The sequence below is a fragment of the Podarcis cretensis genome (assembly GCF_951804945.1).
Source record: "Podarcis cretensis genome assembly, chromosome: 16".
In the NCBI taxonomy this organism is placed as follows: Eukaryota; Metazoa; Chordata; class Lepidosauria; order Squamata; family Lacertidae; genus Podarcis; species Podarcis cretensis.
Genome location: NC_137186.1, coordinates 5,219,760 through 5,245,150, shown reverse-complemented (window position 1 = coordinate 5,245,150; position 25,391 = coordinate 5,219,760). Strand labels below are relative to the sequence as shown.

Below are 25,391 nucleotides of genomic sequence, written 5' to 3'. Positions count from 1 at the left end.
GAAGAGAACTAGGCATGCCATGTTGAGCTCCCTGGAGGAAAAAAGTGGATATAAATTTGAATAAAAATCATAATACAGTGGAACCTCGGTTTTCGAGTGTCTCCTCCTGTTTGGGAAATCCCTGTAGTCTGGAGATGCCCGTTAAAATTCTGCAAGGGACATTTTGCGTGCTGGACTTCTCCCCTACCCCACCCCCGAAAAACCCACGGGTCTCCTGTTGCAAAACGCCTTTCCTTCGTTTGCTTTCCTCCTCCAGTCCATCTGGGAGCAAGAGCGCGTCCCCCTGTGGATCAAGCCATACAAAATCCTCGTCATCTCTGCTGACAGCGGCATGATCGAGCCGGTGGTCAACGCCGTCTCCATCCACCAGGTCAAGAAGCAGTCGCAGCTCTCCCTGCTGGACTACTTCCTGCAGGAGCATGGGAACTACACCACCGAGGCCTTCCTGACCGCCCAGCGCAACTTCGTGCAGAGCTGCGCCGGCTACTGCCTGGTCTGCTACCTGCTGCAAGTCAAAGACAGGTGAGGGAGTGATGGAGGAAGCTGGGGCGAGGCAGCGAGCAGAGAAGGAGCGCTCAGCATATCGTGAAGAGAATCCTCGCTGCTGCCAGTTTCAGAGCAAGAGGGAGCAGCCTGCGTCAGTGCCAGGGGATGGAGAGGGAAAGAAAGCGGAAAGCCACTTTCCGACAATTAAGCTTAGAGCCTAATTAGTCCCCACAGTCCCCCAAGTTAAATGCCAGTGGTTCCCAAACTTTTTCAGGCAACGCCAACCTTTTGGTTCCAGAAATTCACCCCCCCCCCCAGTGCACCCTACCCTGCCCTATAAGAAACGTGGTTTGGAAGAGCGGTTTGCACAACCCACTAAGGAAGGTAACAGCACAATAAAAGTCAAAATGGCAATGGTTAATTGCACATTCATTCAAAGCCCAGTTGAAATTATTTAGCTTAGTGAACTCAGCATAGTGGATGAACTCCATCCAGCAATCTCAGCTTTTCGAAGTCTGAGGATCATTGACAGCTCCAGTGCCAGCCCCTTGCCTCTTAGTGACCCCCTAGGGAATCCCATCAGGCCCCAGTGGGTGGCACCACTGGGGTAAGTTAAATATCCCCCTGTACCCTGGACCTCAACTAGGGTGGGCCAACTCACAACAGACGTAAAAGCCCACGAACCCGCTCAGTAAAGCTGCCTTCTACCTGGGTGCCAGAAGTGGGTTCAGGCATAATAATAATAATAATAATAATAATAATAAATTTTTATTTATACCCTGCCCTCCCCAGCCAGAGCCAGGCTCAGGGTGGCTAACACCAATAAAATTACAATAAAACATGATGGGGGGGGGACAAACAAACAAACAAACAAAAAACCAGTTTGTTAAAATACAATTTAAAATGCAGCCTCATTTTAATAGTAGCCCATAAATCGGAAACATAAGGGTCAGACTGAGTCCAAACCAAAGGCCAGGCAGAACACCTCTGTTTTGCAGGCCCTGTGGAAAGATGTCAAGTCCCGCAGGGCCCTGGTCTCTTGTGACAGAGCGTTCCACCAAGTCGGGGCCAGTACTGAAAAGGCCCTGGCCCTAGTTGAGACCAATCTTAACCACCTTGCGACTTGGGACCTCCAAAGTGTTGTCATTTGTGGATCTTAAGGTCCTTCGTGGGGCAGACCAGGAGAGGCGGTCCCGTAGAACAACGTGGGTGTTCCTACCTTCATGGTCTCCCTCCTCCCAGGAAAGGATGGTCACAATAAATCTGGTGCTCCCTGAATCACGTCCGCTCCGGGCAGTTGCCTGGGTCCTGCTTTGCTGCCACGTAATCTGTGAGAAGGGGAAAGTGTTTGGAAAATTTACGAAAAGCCATGCGGTAGATAGTTGACCTTTTTCAAACGGGGAGGGGGGAAACCATGTACTCCTCCCTGAGCTCCTTGTAGAGAATGGCAAGACATGAATGCAATAAATAATGTTTTTTCTGCCTTGTCTCCTCCCACCCTGCAACACCCCCCTCCCCCCAAAAGGCACAATGGCAATATCTTGCTGGATGCAGACGGACACATAATCCACATAGATTTCGGGTTCATCCTCTCCAGCTCACCCCGGAATCTCGGCTTTGAGACATCGGCCTTCAAACTCACCTCTGAGTTTGTCGATGTAAGTTGGCGGTGGGTGGAAGGGAGAGAGAACGCCTGCCTTGCTTTTTGTCTGCAGTTCTTTGCGAGAAGTTTCTTGGATCAAGCAGTTTTTGAATATTCTAAAGAAGGGGCAGGGAGGACAGGAGGAAGCAGCCTGTGAGCCAAGAGGTCTAGTTAAGGTGTATTTCTTATTTATGCTTCTTTGAAGCCGAGGAGGTTGGTCAACCCACACGCTGTCTCGGGCGCAGGCAGCCTTTTGCTGAAGGAATCCCATCGAAAGGAATCAGCCTCCTCATGGAGGAGAGGGCTATCGATGGCTACTAACCATGATGTCTCATGCTTCTGAACCCCATTTGCTGGAAACGGCAGGAAGGGAGAATTGCCCTTGTGCTCATGTCCTCTTGCAGGATTCCCATGGGCATCTGGTCAGCCATTGTGAGGATAGGCTAGCTGGACTAGTGGGCCATTGGCCTGATCCAGCAGGCTCTCCTAGTGCTATTTGTGGGGTCCTATTGTGGTTGCTCGAGAGTAACCAGGCAGGACTCCGACCTGTCTTTTACAGGCTTTATTTTGGTGCAAACTATTTACAGTGAGGTGGGGACGCAGGTGGCGCTGTGGGTTAAAGCCTCAGCGCCTAGGACTTGCCGATCGAAAGGTCGGCGGTTCGAATCCCTGCGGCGGGGTGCGCTCCCGCTGCTCGGTCCCAGCGCCTGCCAACCTAGCAGTTCGAAAGCACCTCCGGGTGCAAGTAGATAAATAGGGACCGCTTACCAGCGGGAAGGTAAACGGCGTTTCCGTGTGCGGCTCTGGCTCGCCAGAGCAGCGATGTCACGCTGGCCACGTGACCCGGAAGTGTCTCCGGACAGCGCTGGCCCCTGGCCTCTTAAGTGAGATGGGCGCACAACCCCAGAGTCTGTCAAGACTGGCCCGTACGGGCAGGGGTACCTTTACCTTTATTTACAGTGAGGAGCGTCATAAGTTCATGTCTGGCTCAATCGCTAGCAGAATCCGGCAGTGGTCTGTTCTTGTACCTCCCCCAACATAAAAGTTTCGTCACCCCCAGCCTTTTCTGCCCCTCCCTGCGCCTCAAACTACTGCACATGACGGGCGATGGCAAAGGCGTGCCTCCCTCCTCTCCAGCTTGCTCAGACGCGATATTAAGGCTCTTACTAGCATCCTCTGCTCCTTGAACCTCTTCACCACTGGAGGTGGGGCTTTCCTCCTCGCCGGAAGAGGAACTGCTTCGCAAGATTTTCAGAGACTCCCTGTAACACAACTGCCCCTCCACCTCTCGCCTCTGAGCCGATGGCAGTTCCCTGACAGCTGCTATTAATAAAAATAATTATTATTTCTTATTTATAACCCACCCATCTGGCTGGGTTTCCCCAGCCACTCTGGGCGGCTCCCAACAGAATATGGGTTTTCCACAGTTTTGCATGCAGGAAAGCTTTAAGTCTCCCAGTCCTTAGGGAGGTCTCTGCAGTCTCCTCCCTGTTCCTCCAGCCCTTCTTTGGACGCCCATCTTGAACTTTCCTCCTTTTCCTCCTTGCCCCCTTTCAGGTCATGGGAGGCTTGGATGGCGACATGTTCAACTATTACAAGATGCTGATGCTGCAAGGCCTCATCGCCGCTCGGAAGCACATGGATAAAGTCGTCCAGATTGTGGAGATAATGCAACAAGGTAGCTTTTGTGGGTTTGGGGGTACCTGGGCAGCTTTGGGGTTTCAGGCCAGGCCACCAGGTCACAAACAGCCCCACCCCAACCCAGTAGAGTGTCTCTTCCACCACATACGAGAGGCTCCCGGTCCACCCATCCACAAAGGGGCGCCTGCGCTGCCAGGCCCAGGATCGCTGGGACGCTGCAAAGGGTTCTGGGAACACCGGTCTCCAAACCCACCTGGGTAGTTTTCTCCCAGCGCACACACAAACCCAGGTTGTCGTCTGATTTCAAAGAACCGCCTTAGCTGTTGAGCCCGCCACCCGGTCACGTGGTCCTAAATAACCCCGTAACACAGGCACCCTCTTGACAGAAGTGCAAGGAAACTTGTAAGCCGCTTTAATCAGCAGCCTAAAGGAGGCACTGGCCTTTTTGAAAAGGATAGGGGTTTTTTGTTTCTCTTTAAAAAGTAACCAGAGCGCTTGTTATCAGTTTGTCCTGCAGGTTGCCAGTGTTGCTTGGGCGAAACGCAGCAGTCTCAGGCCCCCGCAGTAGCTCAGGTCATCAGTGAGTGTCGAGAGCAGCATATTCGGATAAGTTGCTAGTCCGTAAGAAAGTAACACAACTGCCTTGCTTGATCAGGCCAAAGGTCCGCCTGGTCTGGTGTTCTTTTTGCCTCAAGAGGCTGGCACCCCTCTCTGGAAGTAGTTCCCAGAGACAGTGATGGCCAGCCCCTTTATTTATACTTGACCTCTGCAGCACCTGGCATTTGGAGGTAGACTGCTCCTGAATATTCAGGCTTCCCTTTAGCTACCTACTGCAAATAGCAGCTGTTGGTACTTTTATCCTCCACGAATTGCATAATTTCCACAGGGTGTTCCTCCCCATTTTTAAAGGCTTCCCCCTTCCCCATAAGATTTCAGTGGCCCTTTAAGGACCTGTTGGAGCAAGGCAGTTCAAGGATTCCAAAAAAGGGCACATCCTGCCCACCCCCCTCTACGAAAAGTGGGCTGCGATTGGGCAGAAGAGCAGGGTCGTGAGAGTGCCTGTTTTGCATAGTTCTGCGGGGTATCGTTTGGCATTTACCATGAACGAGCCAATTTTAAAGCCCTTGACGCAGCCTTCGCTTTCCAGGCAGTAACCTACGCCAACGAGTTGAATGGCGGCTACAGAGGGGCCTTCATAGTGGTGGCACCAACCTTTATGGGTGGACACGGTGGGAGGCAATCGTGTTGCCCCCCCAAAAAAATCATAACAATACTCAGATATAGAAACTCAGATATATATGCTAGGTCAGGAACCCCCAACCTGTGGCCCTCCAGATGTTTTGGCCTACAACTCCCATGATCCTTAGCTAACAGGACCAGTGGTCAGGGATGATGGGCATTGTAGTCCAAAACATCTGGAGGGCCAAAGGTTGGGGGTGCCTGTGCTAGGTGCTAAATGACAGCTTACTGTATTTTTCTCTCTATAAGACACACTTTCCCCCTCCTAAAAAGTAAGGGGGAATGTGTGTGTGTCTTATGGAGCGAGTGCCTCTTGCTGTTCTGGCTTCTGGGATTCAGAATATTTTTTTTTCTTGCTTTCCTCCTCCAAAAACTAGGTGCGTCTTATGGTCTGGTGTGTCTTATAGAGAGAAAAATATGGTAAACCGTGGTTACAGTCGCCATCATGGAGTAATAATAATAATAATTTTATCATTATTTCTGTGTCATCCATCTGGCTGGGTTGCCTGAAACACTCTGTCTATTCTCCCGGGGGTTGGACTGGATGCCCTTTGGGGTCCCTTCCAACTCGACCATTCATTGAGTCTTTGTTGAGATTCCTGTGCGCGGGGGGCTCGGAACGTATATCCCTGCGTAAGTGGGGGGCCAGGACACCTGCAATTTTATCTATCCCTTTGTTCTCTTTGTAAAGCGCTTGGAGGGTTCAGGCAGTGCTTAAACCTTACGAGATTAAATAAGACAAACGCTTCCCGGCGGACAGAGGAGAGCTGGATCGTGTCCTCTCCGCAGCGGCGCTACACTCCTTGGGCCAACTTGTGGCTCCAGAAGGCGCTGACTCTCCACTCTCTCTCCCCTGCAGGCTCCCAGCTGCCCTGTTTCCACGGCTCCAGCACCATCCGCAATCTGAAGGAGCGATTCCACATGAACATGACGGAGGAGCAGCTCCAGCTCTTGATCGAGCAAATGGTGGACGGCAGCATGCGCTCCATCACCACCAAGCTCTACGACGGCTTCCAGTACCTCACCAACGGCATCATGTGACCGCCTGCTGCGCTCCCCAGACATGCCGGCGAAACCGCCCGCCCCCCATCCACCCCCACCACAGCCAGAGACCCTCAAAAAGTCCTTGTCGGAGGGAGCTGGATGGCGGAAGTAGGGAGGGAACGAGGAGCTGCCTTCCTCCCGAGGCGTCTCTCGAACGCAGCACCCCTTTTTACCGGATTCTTTTAGACACTGATGGGGGTCGGGGTGTAGGTTGGGGTCTTCGGAGTGGGGGAGAAGGACCTCTCGAACTAAGCTAGAGAATCTTCTCTCTCTCTTCCCATGCGAAATTTTGAAGGATCATGTAGGAAAGAAAACCTTGAGATCTTTGCTTTTCTTCCCCCAAGAAAAGCCAACGAGCGAAAGGACGGAGCCTTTGTTCTCTGAACGTCGGGAAATCACACACGAAGAAAAACCATGTTTTGCCCTTGTCCCCATCCTCGCCATTCTTCCTCTCCCCCAGCCCCCGAAACTCGAAAATCATTTATTTCAGTATTATACCTCGTCTTTGTCCTCTGAACTGTCACTCTCTCGCAACAATCCCGCAAATGTTTTATGGGCCCAGGGGAGAACGGAGTGGGTAGGATGGTTTTTTTGGGGTGAAGGGGGAATAGAGAGAGAGAGATGGGCCTTTGCAACAGCTCTGGGAAATCATGCATTTCTGAGCCTCCCATTTCCAAGACCCCCTTTTATCCCCCACTTCTCAAATGTCCCCCTCCCCTTCCACCCCACTTCCCAGCCCATGCATGTTTTTTTTCGTTGGTGTGCATGTGTGTTTCTGTCGAGACAATTAAATTCCCCGCCATCACCAAACCCCTGTATTATTTCCTGCACAAGTTTCATGCAAAGGCTCCACCGTTTGCGAGTTGCACAAAGGCCGGTGTTTTCATTATTCCACACCGCTTCTCTAGAGCACAGTTTTTGGGGTGGGAATTGGCTGCCGGTGGAGCAGGAGAGCACTCAGCCTTTGCAACCACCACCACCACCCAGTCCCTGTCACAGCGGGAATTCTGTCTTGCACCTCTTTCTACTCTCAATATATATATATATATTTTCTTACACCATCCATGACATGGGAAGCATCTGCTGAGCATTTGGCAATACTAGTTGCAGAGTTTTTTTTAAACTGTTCCCTTAGTTTGTGTTGCGTTGAAATCTCCTTGGCATTGCTGCAGAAAACCTCTTGCCGCTGTTCGTCCTGCCACAACCTCCTTAGAGAACGAAAACATTTCTTTTCTTCCTGGGTGTATTTAGTTCACTTACTTCCCACTAGGCAGCCAATCTCTCTCTCTCTCCCCCCCATAGCCGTTTAGAGTATTCCTCTCCCCCAAGTCTCGTCTTCTCTCCTCCCTCTCCCCCCCCCCCCCCCGTTTAACAGTTGCCCCAGTTTACAGCTCCCAGCATAGTGCAGCCGAGACAGGGCCTTCTCCCAGGGAGCCCCACGCCTCTAGGGTTCCCAAGGGTCAATGTTCCCTTCTTTGGCCGAGTTTTGCCCTCTTGCCCAGTCCTCTGGGTCTTAGACAGTGCCTTCTCCTCCATCGCTCGTGGTCGCAAACACGCTGGGATGTGGCACCTCTTCGAAAGCAGCCATCATTGAGCCTGGGAGGTGTCACAAATGATCACTGGGACTCAGCTCTCTGGAGACATGAATGTTGTTGTTTTTTGCAATATGAATTTTAGAAACAGCTGTGTGTGTGTGTGTGTGCGTAGGGTGGACCTGTCCTTTGTCCCCTTCCCTCTTTAAAAAAAGAAAAGAGAGTTGGTACTTCGAGTCACTGAAAAGTTATGTGGTTCTGTTGCGGGAGGAAAGCAAGCTCATTTCCATGTATTCAAATACGAAATTCTGCTTGCATCTGCGTGCATTTGTGTGTCCGATACCTCATTGCGTGAGGTTTTTGTGTTGTTGGGTTTTTTTTGCTTTTCCTTCCCTGTCCAATCTTTCGGCTGACCTCCCCCCCCCATCTCCTTTCCCGTCTATGATTTCCCCATGCTATACCAAGTGTGTGTACATAGCACTTAAAATCATGCCGTACTTAAAAAAAAAAGGCAAAGAAATATTTTTTATTTTTTACAAGAGACCCTATATTGAGCAGCTGGGAGCTTGGAAATTGCTGCATAAAATGCAAAGAGGTGGTAGCAGACATTCCTTTTCTCTGTATAAATGTGTGCGCTGTTTTTAAATGTGCAGGTTCACCAAGCCCTTTTTTTTTAATTTAAAAAAATTAAAAGATTAAAAGGGGGGTGGGCGGGCGGGGGAGCTGTCAGTCTTGACGCAGCAAACTGCGTTATCGCAGGCATCTGTTCAGAAACATCTGGGCAGGGGTGGGAGGGGGTGAGATGGCAGCATCAGGTCTGCAAGGGGCGGGTGATTTAACAAGTCTCTAAGCCCATGCTCAGGTGTGTGTTTGTGTGTGAATTCCTTCTCTCCCCCCCCCCCAGCAGCAAATTCTATTTACACCTTCTGTTTACAAAGTTTTTGGTGGTCCTCGCAGCAGAGCAGCTTGTCATTCTCTCCCCCCCCCCATTTTAAAATCTGAACTAAGGTAACAAGAAACACAATCTCAAAAAGAGTCTTTCATGGTGGCCGCTGTCTGCTTTCATCTGTCGCATCTGTCAGTTCTTGTTAGATAACCCCCCCTTTTTTTTTTAGGTAGGGGGCTTCCCAGACATCCTCAGCCGCTCTCTGGCAGGGGGGGAACACCTTGGGGGGGGGGGGACAGGGCAAGGAAGTGTGCACCTTTTAAAAAAACCTGCATCCACACACAAAAGTAGAAATGGGGAGGAATTTTTATTTTTTTGGTACCCCCTAACCTTACAGTCGTACAGGTTTTGGGCAGCGTTGACTGAATCTGGTAGAAAAGCGATGCATTATGAATGTCTTTGTAAAAAGCACGGTTTTAAAGGAGGGAGAAATTTAGCAGTGTTTTGTCGTAACAACGGCTACATAAATCCCTCTTCCCCTTGCCAGTTCCCGCGGGGAACTTACGAGCCACTGCGCCTTCTCTGTGCCTGGAAGCCTCCGAGTGACTGTAGCAGCTTTGCTTCCTGCTCTCTTTCTGCGACGGCACCTGCTGCATGCAGCGCCTTTTTTGGAGCCTCGTGGATGACTTCCTGCAGCAACCGAGAAGGCGACGAGCGTGCAGGGAAATGGATAGCAAGAGGAGCGGGTCGGGAGCAGCTGTCAAAAGCAGTCACTACTACAGTCACCAGGAGACTTCTGGGTACCCAGTGGCTAACGGGTGCTCACGCAAACCAGTTTATTGAGATCCCAAATAGGTGGTTATTTCCCCAGCACCCTCTCGATTTGAATTATCTGAACTAGGTCTTTTGGGGTGGGTAGCAGGAAGCCACAGGTCTGAATTATAGCTGAACTGGGGTGTCAGCAAATGAGACAAACTGGTCTGCCAACAAGGAAGAAGGGGCTTATCATTGTTCATAACACCAACCCTACAAAAGTGGGGAAGAGCTGTAGGAAGAGGGTAAGCCATTAACAAGTGAGGAAGCAAGCAGTCTCTCTTAAAATGCATTACAACTTGCATTTTACACATGCGCGCCCCGCCAGCCCCGTTAAAAGTCCTCCCCCATTTTCAGGAGAGTTACTGATGGCTTGCAAAAACATTTGTGCATGACCATTTTGTGTGTGCGTGCATTTTTCTTTTTCTTTTCCTTCCTTCTTTCCTTCCCTAGTTGGTAAGGATGGGCCAAAACTCCAAAATAAAAATCTATGAAATGAACTTACATTTCTAATAAAAATGTCCTTTTTTTATAATATATATATATATATATATATATATATATATATATATACACATATGTAAAGAAGAAGAAGAAGGAAAAAATGCAAGCCGAATATTTGTAGAGAAGTTGTTGACCTCTTGTCTCTTTCTTTGGGGGATGAATACAATCTTTGTGAACAAAGGGCGTGTTTGCAGTTTGCGGGGAGGTAATTCCGTGGCTGCGGTGCTAGTGATAGTGGCTCTGGTGGCGATTGGCTGAACTGCCCTGATATCATCAGAAGAGAGAAGCAGATGCGGTCACCAGTTCTGAAGGTCACCGGTTCTGAAGTGCCTGCGGTGGTTCTCCATTGCTCCATGCCCTGGGAGATTTCCTGTGGGTTTTAAGAGCAGGATCAACCATCTTCTAAAAGGGGCAAGAGGCTAGCAGAGTCTTGCCATGGGCATCTAAAGGGGATTGCAGGAGAGCCCCAGAAAGTAGACTCCGTAGCGGTCAAGTGGTCAAAGTCTCAGAGCATAGCCTTATGAAAATGTCGAAGGAATGAGCCAAGAAGGTCCTGGCCGGATTGGAGAGGGAAAGAAAGGCTTGGTGCTTTGTACTGATTTTAAGTGAATGGCTCAGCCATTTGCCTTCCATCTGCAGACTTTATTTTGTCAGTTGGTAAAGCCATACTTTTTTAACTGGAGAGAGGGCAGTCATTAAGGAGGCCAAAAACACTTTTTGTGGGGCTGGATACAGTCCGTGCACCACAGGTTAGCCAACCCAATCTAGGGGCCTATCCCTTCCAAACATCAGAGTCATTCATCCAGCTGAAAACTGGCTGTCGCACTACTGCAGCCCTTAAAACATGGCTGCTGCAAAAATGTTAGTCCTCCATTTAACTGCATTGAACTAAACCACAGCCTTTGGCATTTCAATCAAGAAATGCTGACCCCTTTGCGAAGACATGCATCTATTTAAGCTGCTAAGTGTGAAGTAGGAACTCCATCAAAGAAAAGGAAAGAAGTATCTAGCCTTAGCGTTTGGTTCTTTGCCTGACTTCCTCTGAGCTAATCTGTACCAGACAAACTTGAAAGCCTTGCTGTCACCTCATTCCCTTCCCAGAGCAAGTAGGGGGTCCATCCTTTGCCCTGGGGCTCTGGGAAATGATGCCATTGCTGCTCCTATGAAAAAAATAATAATATTGGAGCTGTGTTGTGGTGTTTGCCCTCTAGCACAACTGCCAGGGAAAAGATATTCTCCTGTGAGTCCATCAGTGCTTGGGACACAAAGTCAGCCATGCTGACGTAATTAACACTTATTCAAAAAGGTGAAATGTCTCATGCGATGAAGGAAGAGTTCCTCCTAAAAGCTGTTCTGCCTTGACTGGCAACAGTGGGGGCTTAATGGGACCGCTTTTCAGGGTATCTGGAACCTGGTGAGGTCTGTGGAAGGCAAACGCAATTTCCCAGCAATTCTTCCATATTCTCTCAAGTTCCACACATGCAGCAGTGACATTGTCTTATTCCAGGAGTAGGCAAACTAAGGTCAGGAGGGCCGGATCCGGCCCAATCGCCTTCTAAATCTGGCCTGCGGACGGTCTGGGAATCAGTGTTTTTTTACATGTGCCCTTTTATTTAAAATGCATCTCTGGGTTATTTGTGGGGCATAGGAGTTCGTTCATCCCCCCCCCCCCAAAAAAAAATATAGTCTGTCCCAATATATAATATAATATAGTCTGTCCCACCCACAAGGTCTGAGGGACAGTGGAACAGTGGACCGGCCCCCTGCTGAAAAAGTTTGCTGACCCCTGCCTTATTCTGATGGGGAGTCTAGGGATATACTGAACATTTAAATAGGAACATAGAAAGTTGCTGGCTGGGATTGTGGCGGAGCCAGTGACCTGGACTAACACTGATGCATCAAAATAATCCCATGGATGTTTTAAGAGAGAATTTTCTAAAAATGCAACATCGATGGTATGTAACACCTTGGAAACTGTCGTGAAGATGTACAAAAGTGTGCCAAGCAACTGCTGGAGGTGTGGCTATATAAGAAAATCCAGGCATTTTGGGAGAGTATCCACTTAGAATTACAAAAAATGATAAAGATTTCCTTTAAAAGGAAACCAGAAGCTTATCTTCTGGGGGCTACAGATTCTGATATCCCGCAAAAGATGAAAGGTACCTTTTTATATGGTACAGTGGCAGCAAGAGTTCTTATTGCATGAAAATGGAAGAGTGATGAAATTCCGGCTATTCGTGAATGGATCCAAAAGCTAACAGATTATACAGAGTTAGACAGTTTATCAGGAAAAAAAGAACAAACCAAAACAGGAATTTGTCTCAAAATGGGAAGTTTTCCAAGTTTATTTGAAAAACAACTACGGCAGTTTAAACTGTGTCACAGCATTTGAATAATTTCAGTAGTAGCTTTAAGAAAGATACGAGACCTAAGATAAACCAGTAATTAGTTAATTTATGATAAAAGTGTGTACTGGCAACAAATAATATATAATTAAAATAAGGACTAGGGACGCGGGTGGCGCTGTGGGTTAAACCGCAGAGCTTAGGACTTGCCGATCAGAAGGGCGGCGGTTCGAATCCCCGCAACGGGGTGAGCTCCCATTGCTCAATCCCTGCTCCTGCCAACCTAGCAGTTCGAAAGCACGTCAGAGTGCAAGTAGATAAATAGGTACCACTCCGGCGGGAAGGTAAACAGCGTTTCCGTGCACTGCTCTGGTTCGCCAGAAGCGGCTTAGTCATTCTGGCCACATGACCCAGAAGCTGTATACCGGCTCCCTTAGCCAATAAAGTGAGATGAGCGCCACAACCCCAGAGTCGGTCACAACTGGACCTAATGGTCGGGGTCCCTTTACGGAATAGGCGGAAGGTCGGGTCTATAGTCCAAGAACCATTTTTTGCTTTATTGATTTGCAATTAACACTGTATCACCGTTTTTATTTGTGTTTTTCTTCTGTTTTTTCCTTTTTTTGGTGCATCAGAAAAAAAAGTCCCATGTAGTTAAACGTTCATAGGACTGCGTGCCCTCCCCGCCTTCCATTATTTCACAGTTCACATAATTACCTTTTTTTGCCCCTCCGTGGTGAGTCTCCTAACCCGCCGCCGCGATTCCTCCTTTGCCCAGGAGAGGGCAGCCTCGCATAAGGGTCTCGCCCGCAGCTGCGCGCCTTCTCCTTTCTGCTCCACCAGGGGGCGCCTGCGAAACTCACCGCCACCACCTTTCCTTGCCATTTCAATGCAAAACCTCAACCACTCCACCCCTTAGCCAGCCTAGCAAGAAAAAAAAAAGCAAACCTCAGTTTAACAGCTTACCTGTCTCTGCCTGCCTGCCTTCCTGCTTCTCCTGGCCCAGCCCATCTTGCAGAGGAAGAGGGCGATCGGGTCAGGAATGTTTTGAAGGGAGCAGTTGATTTCGCTCGCTCTCTTTCCTCCCCTCCCCCTCCTCCAGCTCATCCACTTTGGGAGCACTTTCGCTTTGCGGGGGGGTGGCTGGGGGGAAAGTGCCCCCAACTCCCGAGCAGAACTTTCCCAGCGCCTGGGAAAAAAGGAGTTTGCAACGCCGCCGCGGTGAGTTTCTGATGGGCGCCACCTGCAAGACCCAGTAAGAAAATCGGGAATTGCCTGCGCGGGTGAAGATCTTGCAGACCAGATTCCACCATGGTGAGTGTTTTCGTTTTTCCTTGGAAACAGATTCTGGATCTTCTGCCTCCCCCCCCCCCGCCCCTTCCTCGTTTTCCTCCCTCCTCGTTTCGTTGGGTCAAGCTGAGCGCCCAGCCAACTTTCCCTCCAGCCCCCACCACCATAAAAGAAAAAGTCGGATCAAGTTTCTCTTTCCGCAGCAAATCCTGAACTACTTTTGATTTTCTTTCCCGCCTCCCTATATAAAAAAAAAATAGGCCCCGATTCTCATGTTCAACTTGTTTGCAGGACGTTCCGGTCTAAAAATGCGCGCCTGAATTAAATTAATGTGCATCTTGACGGTAGATCTTAGTGACACTTCTAGAAAGAATGTTGAAATGGGCCGGTTTCGATTTAGCCTCCGATTTAGCAACAAGTGACCCTCAGATTTGGGGTTCTTTAAAAATCACAGCCAGTGCAGAACGAATGCAATTATATTTTACAGCACAATCCTATGTACTGTCTACACAGAACAAGTCCCACTACATTCAATGGAGTTTACTCCTAAATAAGAATGTGTATTCTTATTCAAATCATTGACGGTAGATCTTAGCTGTTGGGGGGAAATGTTTCTATTGTTTCAAAAAGGTATTGTTTGGAAATGGAAATAATCTTTGCAATTTAAGAGAGGGGACAATTTTTCAAACAGTATGGAGGCAACTGCTTTCAAGTCACCTGGATGCACTTTTGATATAATTTTAATTGACATGTGCTTAAATGTCATTGGAATGCCTTCTGTCTCAAGGTCTGTCTTTAGATTTTCCCAACAAATTCAGGCTCCATGGCATATCCTTCAGTCGATATTTTTGGGCTGCGTTTATACCATACATGTATCTGAAGAAGTGTGCATGCACACGAAAGCTCATACCAAGAAATAACTTAGTTGGTCTTTAAGGTGCTACTGGACGGAATTTTTTTATTTTGATTTAAAGCTAGCACAGAGAGAGAGAGTGTGTGAAATAATCCTGGGAACTATACTTTACTCCTTACTGCTCTATAGTTCCCAGCATCCTTTACGAACTACATTTCCCTGGATTTTTAAGAGTAGGAAAATGTGCTTTCATTAATGAATAATAATAATAATAATAATAATAATAATAAATTTTTATTTATATCCCGCCCTCCCCAGCCAAAGCCGGGCTCAGAATGAAGAGTTCTCCAGAACCTTAAAAAATAACTTGCTCTTTTGTCACATTTTAGTTGGCCTAATCATCTTCCCCTTTCCAAGGCTTCCTTAAACTGTGGCTGAATCACCTTCCGAATTGCAGCTTAGAGAAACTTCAGATCAGAAATAGCTGAAGAAGGCTTAGGTTTCGGAGCAGTTCTTGGAAGGAGCAGCACTGGGGCGGGAAGTTTCCCTCTCCTTTTGCAGTTTTAGAAACAGCCCGAGAGAGGTGATAATCCAGAAAGGACCATCTCCCTCCTGGCTTTTCTTGTGGGCTAGCGAACTGCTCAACAAATTGATGGCTGGCATACTTCTGCGCTCCAGTTTCCCCTATTTACCAGGAAGAGTTCCTGTTTTCTGAGCCCTGTTCCTGGTAAATCGCTGTTTATTTTGGGTGACGGCTTTTTAGAACAAAGTTGTGGATGCTTAACCCATCACCCCTCCGCTTAATAACTTAACCCACATAACCCCATAACTGCCTATCTACATGGTTGTTGCTGAAATAATAATGCTTCAAAGCTTCCAGAACCGCAGCATATGAGAGTATGTATTCCATAGGGGACGCAGGTGGCGCTGTGGGTTAAAGCCTCAGCGCCTAGGACTTGCCGATCGAAAGGTCGGCGGTTCGAATCCCTGCGGCGGGGTGCGCTCCCGCTGCTCGGTCCCAGCGCCTGCCAACCTAGCAGTTCGAAAGCACCTCCGGGTGCAAGTAGATAAATAGGGACCGCTTACCAGCGGGAAGGTAAACGGCGTTTCCGTGTGCGGCTCTGGCTCGCCAGAGCAGCGATGTCACGCTGGCCACGTGACCCGGAAGTGTCTCCGGACTGCGCTGGCCCCTGGCCTCTTAAGTGAGATGGGCGCACAACCCCAGAGTCTGTCAAGACTGGCCCGTACGGGCAGGGGTACCTTTACCTTTTATTCCATAGGGCACTGCCTTTGACTGAATCAGATCATTGATTCTTCAGTGCATGGGGTTGGAGCCCTCCCAACTCTACAATCCTATGATTGGTCCATGTAAAATCAGTGTTACTTACAATGGCTGGCAGCTGATCTCCTGAGTTTCTGACAGGGGTCTTTCCTATGGAAATGCTTGTTGTTGAACCTGCTCTACCATTGAGTTGCAGTCATTTCCCTAAAAATAAAGTGAGAGGCTAGTCCTCATTGTTCTGAAGAAAGGGCTGATTTAAACAGGAACAGAGGGAACTGCTTTACAGTCATACCTCGGGTTGAATATGCTTCATGTTGAGCGCTTTTGGGTTGCGCTCCACAGTGACCTGGAAGTAACGGAACGCATTACCTCTGGGTTTTGCTGCTCGCACATGCGCAGATGGTCAAAATGACGTCACGCGCATGCGCAGAAGCGGTGAATCATGACCCGCGCATGCGTAGACGCTCAGTCGCTAGTTGTGTTCACTTCAGGATGCGAACGGGGCTCTGGAACGATCCCGTTCGCATCCTGAGGTACCAATGTATTAGGGTGTGGAACTTTATTTTTTCAGTTTTTTTCAGTGAGGAGTCTTAAAAATATGTTTTTGGTTATGAGGGATTCAAATCTATTGTTTTTGCGAATGGACAACATTTAGCTTGGCAAATCTACATTTGATGAAGAAGCACATAATTTGCTTTCGGGAAGCCAAAGAATTTTCATTTTACCTTTTGAAAATGTCAGGTAATGCTAAATAACAACAACAAGAAGAAGAACTTCAGTCGTTTTCAATGATTTCTGTGCAGTTCTGCACACATATTACTTTCGAAGCAAAACTAAATTACCGGTATATCAATTCAACCAAAATTTCTTGAATTCCCAAGTCATGCTACAGCTTTTTAGCAGCCTTCATCTTTGGAAGTTGAAAGCTGAAAAATTCAACACATCCTCCTGCTGTTGTCGCTCACTACTGTCAACACTGACAGACAGCAATTTCCCGGGGTGACAAGGAGCTTCTCTCTCTGCCCTACCTGGTGGTGCCAGTAGGGACTGAAGCTGGGAGGGCAGAGATCCTCACCAACAGGGGCAGGTCTGTAGCTCCGTGCTAGAGCCTCTGCTTTGCATGCATCTCCAGGTGAGATGCTGGGATGCGGGTGGCACTGTGGGTTAAACCACAGAGCCTAGGACTTGCTGATCAGAAGGTCGGCAGTTCAAATCCCCGCGACGGGGTGAGCTCCCATAGCTCGGTCCCTGCTCCTGCCAACCTAGCAGTTCGAAAGCACATCAAAGTGCAAGTAGATAGATAGGTACCACTCTTGCGGGAAGGTAAACGGCTTTTCTGTGCGCTGCTCTGGTTCACCAGAAGCGGCTTAGTCATGCTGGCCACATGACCCGGAAGCTGTATGCCGGCTCCCTCGGCCAATAAAGTGAGATGAGCACCACAACCCCAGAGTTGGTCACCACTGGACCTATTGGTCAGGGGTCCCTTTACCTTTTACCAGGTGAGATGGGGAGGGGCATGAAAAAGACTCCCTGTCTGAAATGTTGGAGAGCTCCTGTCAGCCAGTGTGGACAATATTGGGCTAGATGGGCCCCAGTGGTCTGACTCCGTAGAAGGCAGCCTCCTGCATTTGTATACAATTCAGCCCTCTGTTCAGAACCATGAGGACTAGAATCTTGCTTAGTTTTTATGGGATGGGCTGGAGCACCTGGGAATGTCCCTGGCCTGAAACCCCGGAGAGCCGCTGGCGGTCAGTGCAGACAATACTAGATGGGCTGGTGGCCTGACAAGGCAACTTCCTGGGAATTTGTGGGCCTGCCCGTGGGTTTGCCGCAAACCCACGGACTCGCGCACCGGAGGCGACGCAATCTTGCGTGCAGATGCATCAGCAAGTGAGGGAGCCACTGGGACCGATGGCAAGCCATGTGTGCGCCCCACCAAGTCTCAGTTTCCTGCCACATGGTGCGTGGTTTGGGAGCTGCACGGTCAGGGAAAAAACAATGCTGTCCAGGGTTGTAAAGATGCGGAGAGAATAATTGGGTGCACTCTTCCCACCTTGGATCAAATCTATGCTTCCAGGTGCCATAAGAAAGCTGCAGAGATAGCGCAGGATAGTGCACACCCTGGAAATGATCTCTTTCAGCTTCTGCCTTCTGGAAGAAGGTAAAGGGTTATAAAGACCAGGACTAGCCGCCTGAGAAACAGTTTCTATCCAAGTGCGATTTTGGTTTTAAACACAGTCTCTATGGGAGTATATTGTATTTAATTATGGGGTATCAGGACGTGGGTGGCGCTGTAGGTTAAACCACAGAGCCTAGGACTTGCCGATCAGAAGGTCAGCGGTTTGAATCCCCGCGACGGGGTGAGCTCCCGCTGCTCAGTCCCTGCTCCTGCCCACCTAGCAGTTCGAAAGCACGTCAAAGTGCAAGTAGATAAATAGGTACCGCTCCAGCGGGAAGGTAAGCGGTGTTTCCGTGCGCTGCTCTGGTTTGCCAGAAGTGGCTTAGTCATGCTGGCCACATGACCCGGAAGCTGTACGCCGGCTCCCTTGGCCAATATAGCGAGATGAGCGCCGCAACCCCAGAGTCGGTCACGACTGGACCTAATGGTCAGGGGTCCCTTTACCTTTACCTTTACCTTTACCTTTACCTTTACCTTATCAGAGCTTTTAGGGGGCTAACCAGGCTGGGATAACTGGGACAGCAAGCTTGTTGCTTTTTGAATGTTGATTCCCCCCCCCAATTTTGTTGTTCTGTATGGGACAATGACAATAAAGATTATCGTATCGTACGGGAGGGAGGCAACTAAGAGAAAGCGATGAAATGCAGTGAAATTGTACTATGCCCTTGCGACTGTTTAGCTCCCTTTCCCCCTGAATGAAGCAAACCCCTCGTAGCCATGCCAGCGGGGTTAATGGTTAACTTCTTCTGCGGGGGTGTGATTCTGACACCCTACGTGGGTGTGTTTAGAAGTGGGTGGGGAAATCCCTTGTGCCACCCTGCCCAGCGGAGCCCTTGCAGGGAAAGTTAGGCAGGACCAGGCTTGATGGAGAAGCCTTTGGAATGTTTTCCCCCCTGGGGGGGGGGGGCACTGAATCAGCCTGTTTGGTTCCTCCTCTCTCCCATCCCCCCCACCCATGTGCTTCATTTATTCCTTCCCCCACAACTAGGTGACCATGCACGAAGCCAGCCCAGGTCTGATTCAGCGGGGCGAGGCCTTCTCGGTACCAGTGGGTGATGTCAGCTTGCTTGAGGTTGCCTTCTACGCTGCCTATTTCCTAAGAGCTGATACTCTGGGTGACCCATAGGCAATTTGGCCTCCTTGGATCAGGGATTGTGCCCACGTTTGTTTCTTTTTTAACGCAAAGAAAGGAAAATGACATTTTGCTTCTGTTGTAAACAAAATCTGCCCTTTCCCCCCAAGAGCCCGTATAGAATCCTTACTTCTTCTTACTTCTGTGCTTAAACAGGTAAATTTACTCCAGAGTAAGCTTCCTTTAACAAGGAAACTGCAAGGGGGGGGGAATGTTTGCTAAAGGTACCCCCCCCATCTCACTTTCCTATGTGTGGTTATTTTAATTCCTAAAATAGGCTTAATATTCCTATGCAAGTACAGTGGTACCTCGGGTTACAGACGCTTTACGTTACAGATGCTTCAGGTTACAGACTCCGCTAACCCAGAAATAGTGCTTCAGGTTAAGAACTTTGCTTCAGGATGAGAACAGAAATTGTGCAGCGGCAGCAGGAGGCCCCATTAGCTAAAGCAGTACTCTCAGGTTAAGAATAGTTTCACGTTTGTTCACTTTTGTATTCCTTTTAAATCACTTCCTTTCTGGGCCCACACTCCATCCCATACCCTGAAATCCCAACTCCCACATTTAAAGTATCCCAAACCATCTTGGGAACTGTAGTTTGTTTGCCATGTTGGCAGCTGAGAATTGGACGCCAGCAATATCTGGGGAGCCACGAATGTTCCTCTTGAGGGCCATGGGGCTATCCTCCTGAGGCCCAACAAGGAAGGAAAACAGCTGGTCACATGCAGATGTTTCGGTAGGGGGTTCCTGCCCAGAGGGGGCAGCAAGGAATATTGGGCATAGGGGGCAAGAGTCTTCCAGAGTCCTGGAGTTTCACGGGCAAATGTGACGGGGAGAATGCCAGCGATAAAGGCAGAAAGGTGACTGTTACCCACATTTGTTAAGCAGAACCTCCATGTCCTGCCGCAGTATACCAGATGACATATAAGCTGGGTGTTAAATCATTGCAGTCTACAGATGTCGTCAGGGTGGAGCTGTGTTTGCACGGCAAATAACGCCTTACATTCCTTCCACGCAGGCCTGGAATTTGGAGGGAAGGACACTTCAGACTCTGAATTCCTCTGCCGTGGTTCGGAAATGGTTTTCGTGGCACAAGTTTGCAGTCTCCACCTGGAGACGGGGTCTCGTGTCCCGGAATGCTCTTGTGGCAGAAGAGCGGGCGATCGAGTTTGGTTTGGAGTTCTCCCCACCCGTATCACTGCCTAACTCTTTCACCTGGGAGTTTTCCCCCTGAGGCGGAAAGGGAATTGTGGAGACTCCCAAGCCGGGTTAATGAGCGAGAGAGAGAGCTGACGGAGGAGCAGGTTTCGCAACCGAGACAGAGAGTTCCGCGCCCAGCCTGCGCGGAAGGAAATAAGGGGGTGCAGGCGATCGCTCGGAAGGCAAGAAACTATGGAGGCCCAGTGTGCTTTGGGAAGGGAAGAAGACTTGATGATCATATTGTTACACATTCACAGTGGTACCTCGGTTTAAGAACAGCCCTGTTTATGAACTACAGTCATACCTCGGGCCACAGACCCTTCAGGATTTCGGGTTGCGCACTGCGCCAAACCCAGAAGTACTGGAATGGGTTCCAGGTTCTGGTGCTTGTGCATGCGCAGAAGCGCTAAATTGCACTTTGCGCATGCGCAGAAGTGCCGAATCGCAACCTGCACGTGCGCAGACGCAGCGCTGCGGATTGCGAACGTGCTTCCCGCACGGATCACGTTCGCAACCTGAGCGTCCACTGTATTGGTTTACAAACTCTGCAAAACCAAAAGTGGTGTCCCAGTTTGTGAACTTTACTCGCTCTAAGAACAGAAGCCGAACGGTGGAAGGGCACTGGCAGCGGGAGGCCTCATTAGGGAACGTGCGCCTCGGCTAAAGAACGGTTTTGGTTTAAGAACGGACTTCTGTGTTGGTGCTGACCTTTAAAGCCCTAAATGGCCTTGGTCCTGTATACCTGAAGGAGCGTCTCCACCCCCATCGTTCTGCCCGGACACTGAGGTCCAGCGCCAAGGGCCTTCTGGCAGTTCCCTCTCTGCGAGAAGCCAAGTTACAGGGAACCAGGCAGAGGGCCTTCTCAGTGGTGGCACCTGCCCTGTGGAACGCCCTCCCACCAGATGTCAAAAAGAAGAACAACTACCAGACTTTTAGAAGACATCTGAAGGCAGCCCTGTTTAGGGAAGCTTCTAATGTTTGATGCATTACTGTATTTTAATATTTTGTTGGAAGCCGCTCAGAGTCGCTGGGGAAACCCAGCCAGATAGGCAGGGTATAAATAATGAATTATTATTATTATTATTATTTTATTATTATATTCCAGAACAGATTAAGTTCATAAACTGAGGTACCACTGTATACAACGTGAATGTAAGATAGACTGTCTCACAGCATTAACACCCGAAAAGATCTGGCTTTTCCATTAGTCGCAGCTTAGGATCCAGTACAGATCAAACATGTCTCTGTGTCTCCAGCTTCCAACCTGCTCTCAGCTCAGCTCTCACTAAAGACACTTCAGTGGACAGCTATGGTCATTGCCTTACAAATAAACTTGTCTGACTAGTTCAGTGATAGAATCCTCTGTTGATAAAACTCACTGTGGAGAGGACTCCAAGAATTGGGAGGAACTCAGGGCATCATCCAGATTCCCCCCCGCAAAAAAATCACCCATCCCTATAACAATCTGTACATTTACTCAGAAATACGTCCTGTTGAGGCATCTAATCATAAGCCTGCATTTTTATTAAGGCTTGATCAGGGCCTGTATCTTAAAATGAGCTTAAAGATCTTCAAATGTTCATGCCAGGCAGAAGAGCAGCTGCCTAAGAACCTTGGCAATGTTTTTCCTCCTAGACAAGGGGGCCCCCTGATTTATAGCAGAAAACAATTCTCAAAGTCGTAAAAAGGGAATTACAGGCTGACAGCCAAGGTTACACTGACCCTACATATTACAGAAGATAAAAAAAAGCAGAGAAAAACATAATTAAGAGTGGGTAAATAGTAAAATAAAACCATGTGCCTCCCATTAAACTTGAGCCATATTTTCCTAAGGTTGAAAGGTCAAGAGCAGTGAAAAAGGCAACTGGCTTGGCTGGAGAAGAGAGTATTTTGGGAAGTCTTTTTCTAAAGTTGTTTCTTTCTTAAACTGAGATCCTTTTAAGATTTCTTTTCCTTTTAAAAGGTTATCTATGTTATGTATTAAATATATATTGGCTTAAATGTAATTATGCAAAGGAATTAGAAGCTAAGAAATGTTAAATCCTTATGCTAGATTCTTATTTCATATAGTTGGAAGAGATCACAGGGGCCATCAGCCACCAGCCCCTCTTGCCAAGCAGGAAACATCATTAGAGCATTTGTCAAGCTTTTGTTTAGAGACCTCCAAAGGAAGGAGATCTTTCAATGATGATCCTTGACATCTGTATAAGATAAAAATTTGAGATTAAACCATTTGTTTTGGAGGGCAATAGGGCAAGGAGGGCAAGAGGTGAGCTGGTAATTAAGGTTCCTTGTTGAGACACATGTAAGATATATTACTACTTATTTGTCATTTATAGATAGAAGAATATATAGCTTTTTGTTTCCCAAAAAAGGGCAGAAGGAAATGGGTGTATCTTTTGTGATTGGTTCTAGCAAACAGCCAATAGGAATTTCAACCAGGCTGATTGGACAGAGGCAGCCACAGGAGGAGCAAGGGGGCTGGATTAAGGAAATATAAGTGCTGGCCAGAATGGCAAGAGGCCAGGCCAGAGCTTGGTAACCATATACCACTGTGCCTCTCATTTATTTGTCTGACAAATAAATTATTATTTTAATTTCTCTATTGCTGCGTTGAATATTTCATTCCAGCTAAGCGTTAACCACAAGCAGGGTGCTACACTGTTTTGTTCAATAGGGCAGGCTTACTCCCAAGCGAGTGTTGCATAGGATTTTATCCTGAATTTCCAAATGGAAAAGTTTGGGAATGGTTAAGTAAACTTTGTGAGTACCTGGAGTTAGCAAAATTGATGGATCTAATAAGGCATAAATCAAAAAAATTAATTCAGAAACAATGGAAATGTTTAAATGATTATTTATACAAGCAGGGCTCAAATATGAAAGTTTGGTTGTGTCTAGACTAACCTTGTGAAGAATACACAGAACATAAAGATTTGATTGATTCTGATTCCCTTCCCCTAAGGAAGGGAAATGATTGAAGAACAGATGTAAATGTGAGTAAGACAACTAAGAGATGTGTGGTGAATGCGGTAGAAGTCTTTTATAATATTCTAACTAAGATTTCTATATTGCAGTATTTGAAGTAAGATTTTGGTAATATTCCAGGTTATGAAAAGTATTTTGTCTTTTTCTTTATATCTTTTATATTTCATCTTCTTTCTTTTTATTTTTATTAGGTTTCATTTTGGAAAATATGTATATAAGTGTATTTACAGTGTTATGTATTGGTCTTTGATTTTCTTTGTTTAATTTCTATTTTTTGAAAAAATTAATTTTAAAAAAGGTAAAGTTTGGGAGCTAAAGGGAGTCTCAGTCATGCTGCCTTAAAGTCCCAGAGGTAGCAGGATGGAGTGTGGAATATCGGCAAGGATGGCACATGTAGCAAATATTTAGTGTCATGTCGTGGTTAGTGTGTGTGTGTGTGTGTGTGTGTGTCTGTATGTTCGTTCCAAACTTATCATGGCTGACATGCATGCAGACAGCGCTTTATTTCATCTTCCCGACATAACCTTACCTGTTAATTGCTGCGTTTCTGTGTGATCTTCCACGCGGCCCGAAAAAAACCCCTACTGGAAATCTAGCAGAAAGCCCTAGCGCTCATTTCCGTGTTGATCGTCTCCAGACAAGATCTCTTTGCGAATCTGGAATATTGCAGGGGTTTTGTGTGGTATGTTTCCTGCAGTTTTTTTCCATGGCTCCCCCCCCCCCCTGCTGTTCACATGATGAAATTTCGGGCGAATTGCGGCGGAAGAGAAGTGGGCCTGTGCAGAAAGGGTGGGAGAGCGGCGGCATAGTTAAACTGTGGAACTCCCTTCCACAGTAGGCGGCGATGGCCGTCCTCTCGGATGGTTTTGAAGGACGATTGGGCAAATTCACGGACGAGAGCAGCTAATGATGGCTGCTTCTCCTTCTGGAGACAGCTGGAGGCACCAATTCTTCTGAAAACCTGTGGCTTTGAATCCTGATTGCGGGTTTCCCAAAAGAGGCATCTGGTTTGGCCAATGTGAGTATATACACAAAGCATCAAATGTGGTGACAGTAATAATAATGCAACAAAACACCACCACCACAAACTGGCTTATAAGTATAAAACCAAATCTTCTAGAATAATAACTAGAATAGAGATAGACTTGTAACCATTCCAGCAACAAACATACTCAGGTGCCATGTGCAAAACAAAGCCTGGAGATACTGTAAACATGGAGTGGATAAATGTACAACTGCGTCTTAACAAGTTACACGTGCAATAAATGTTCTGCCCGGACACTGAGGTCCAGCTCCGAGGGCCTTCTGGCGGTTCCCTTGCTGCGAGAAGCCAAGTTACAGAGAACCAGGCAGAGGGCCTTCTCAGTAGTGGCGCCCGCCCCGTGGAATGCCCTCCCACCAGATGTCAAAGAGAAAAATAACTACCTGTTTAGGGAAGCTTTTAATGTTTAATAGGTTATTGTATTTTAGTGTTTTGTTGGATAAATTATTATTATTATTATTATTATTATTATTATTATTAAGACTGGATAAATGAACCGTTCAACAAGTAGTCCACTTGCTTTGTGCTTCCAACTCAAGACCTATTGAAGAACATCTCATCCAGTTTAGTCTTTGAAAAACAGTTTTGAAAAACTTTTTTTCATATTCTCCAGTGTGCTACCCTTGCCATTGTGGCGACATGGGTTGCTGTTCTGTGACTGGACTTACGCTACTTGTTGAACGGTTCATTTATCCAGTCTGTATAACATTTATTGCACCTGTAACTTGTTAAGATACAGTTGTACATTTATCCACTCCATGTATCTCCAGGCTTTGTTTTGCACATGGCACCTTAGTTTGGCCAATGTGAGGACAGGAGGCTGGACAAGATGGGCCTGATCCGGCAAGCCTGCTGGTGCGAAGGAAATTTAGCATGAGAGAGACCTACAGTTCCATAACCCTACAGATAAAGGTAAAGGTAAAGGGATCCCTGACCATTAGGTCCAGTCGCGGACGATTCTGGGGTTGCGGCGCTCATCTCGCTTTTAGCTGGCATACAGCTTCTGGGTCATGTGGCCAGGATGACTAAGTCGCTTCTGGCGAACCAGAGCAGCGCACGGAAACGCCATTTACCTTCCCGCCGGAGCGGTACCTATTTATCTACTTGCACTGGTGTGCTTTCGAACTGCTAGGTTGGCAGGAGCAGGGACCGAGCAACGGGAGCTCACCCCGTCGCGGGGATTCGAACTGCCGACCTTCTGATCGGCAAGTCCTAGGCTCTGTGGTTTAACCCACAGCGCCACCCGTGTCCCAACCCTACAGATACCAGGGGCAAAAGGACAGAAGCTGTGGCAGA

General features: G+C 47.9%; 2 protein-coding genes across 4 annotated transcripts in view; both read left to right on the top strand.

Moving 5' to 3' along the window:
• PI4KB (phosphatidylinositol 4-kinase beta) overlaps positions 1 to 9,787 on the top strand; it is a 59,251-nt gene extending 49,464 nt beyond the window's left edge. For 2 of the 3 annotated variants that reach the window (XM_079957981.1, XM_079957982.1), the window contains 4 exons: positions 257 to 522; positions 2,012 to 2,144; positions 3,686 to 3,806; positions 5,868 to 9,787. In XM_079957981.1, coding sequence (XP_079814107.1) covers positions 257 to 522; positions 2,012 to 2,144; positions 3,686 to 3,806; positions 5,868 to 6,049 — 702 coding nt within the window. In that variant the 3' untranslated portion in view covers positions 6,050 to 9,787. Of the gene's footprint in view, positions 1 to 256; positions 523 to 2,011; positions 2,145 to 3,685; positions 3,807 to 4,274; positions 4,350 to 5,867 lie in introns of all 3 variants that reach the window. The other variant, XM_079957983.1, reaches the window with a different exon arrangement.
• A 3,343-nt stretch (positions 9,788 to 13,130) lies between these two features.
• LOC307205510 (unconventional myosin-Ie-like) overlaps positions 13,131 to 25,391 on the top strand; it is a 48,266-nt gene continuing 36,005 nt past the window's right edge. The window contains exon 1 of the mRNA XM_079957952.1: positions 13,131 to 13,446. Coding sequence (XP_079814078.1) covers positions 13,444 to 13,446 — 3 coding nt within the window. The 5' untranslated portion in view covers positions 13,131 to 13,443. The remainder of the gene's footprint in view (positions 13,447 to 25,391) is intronic.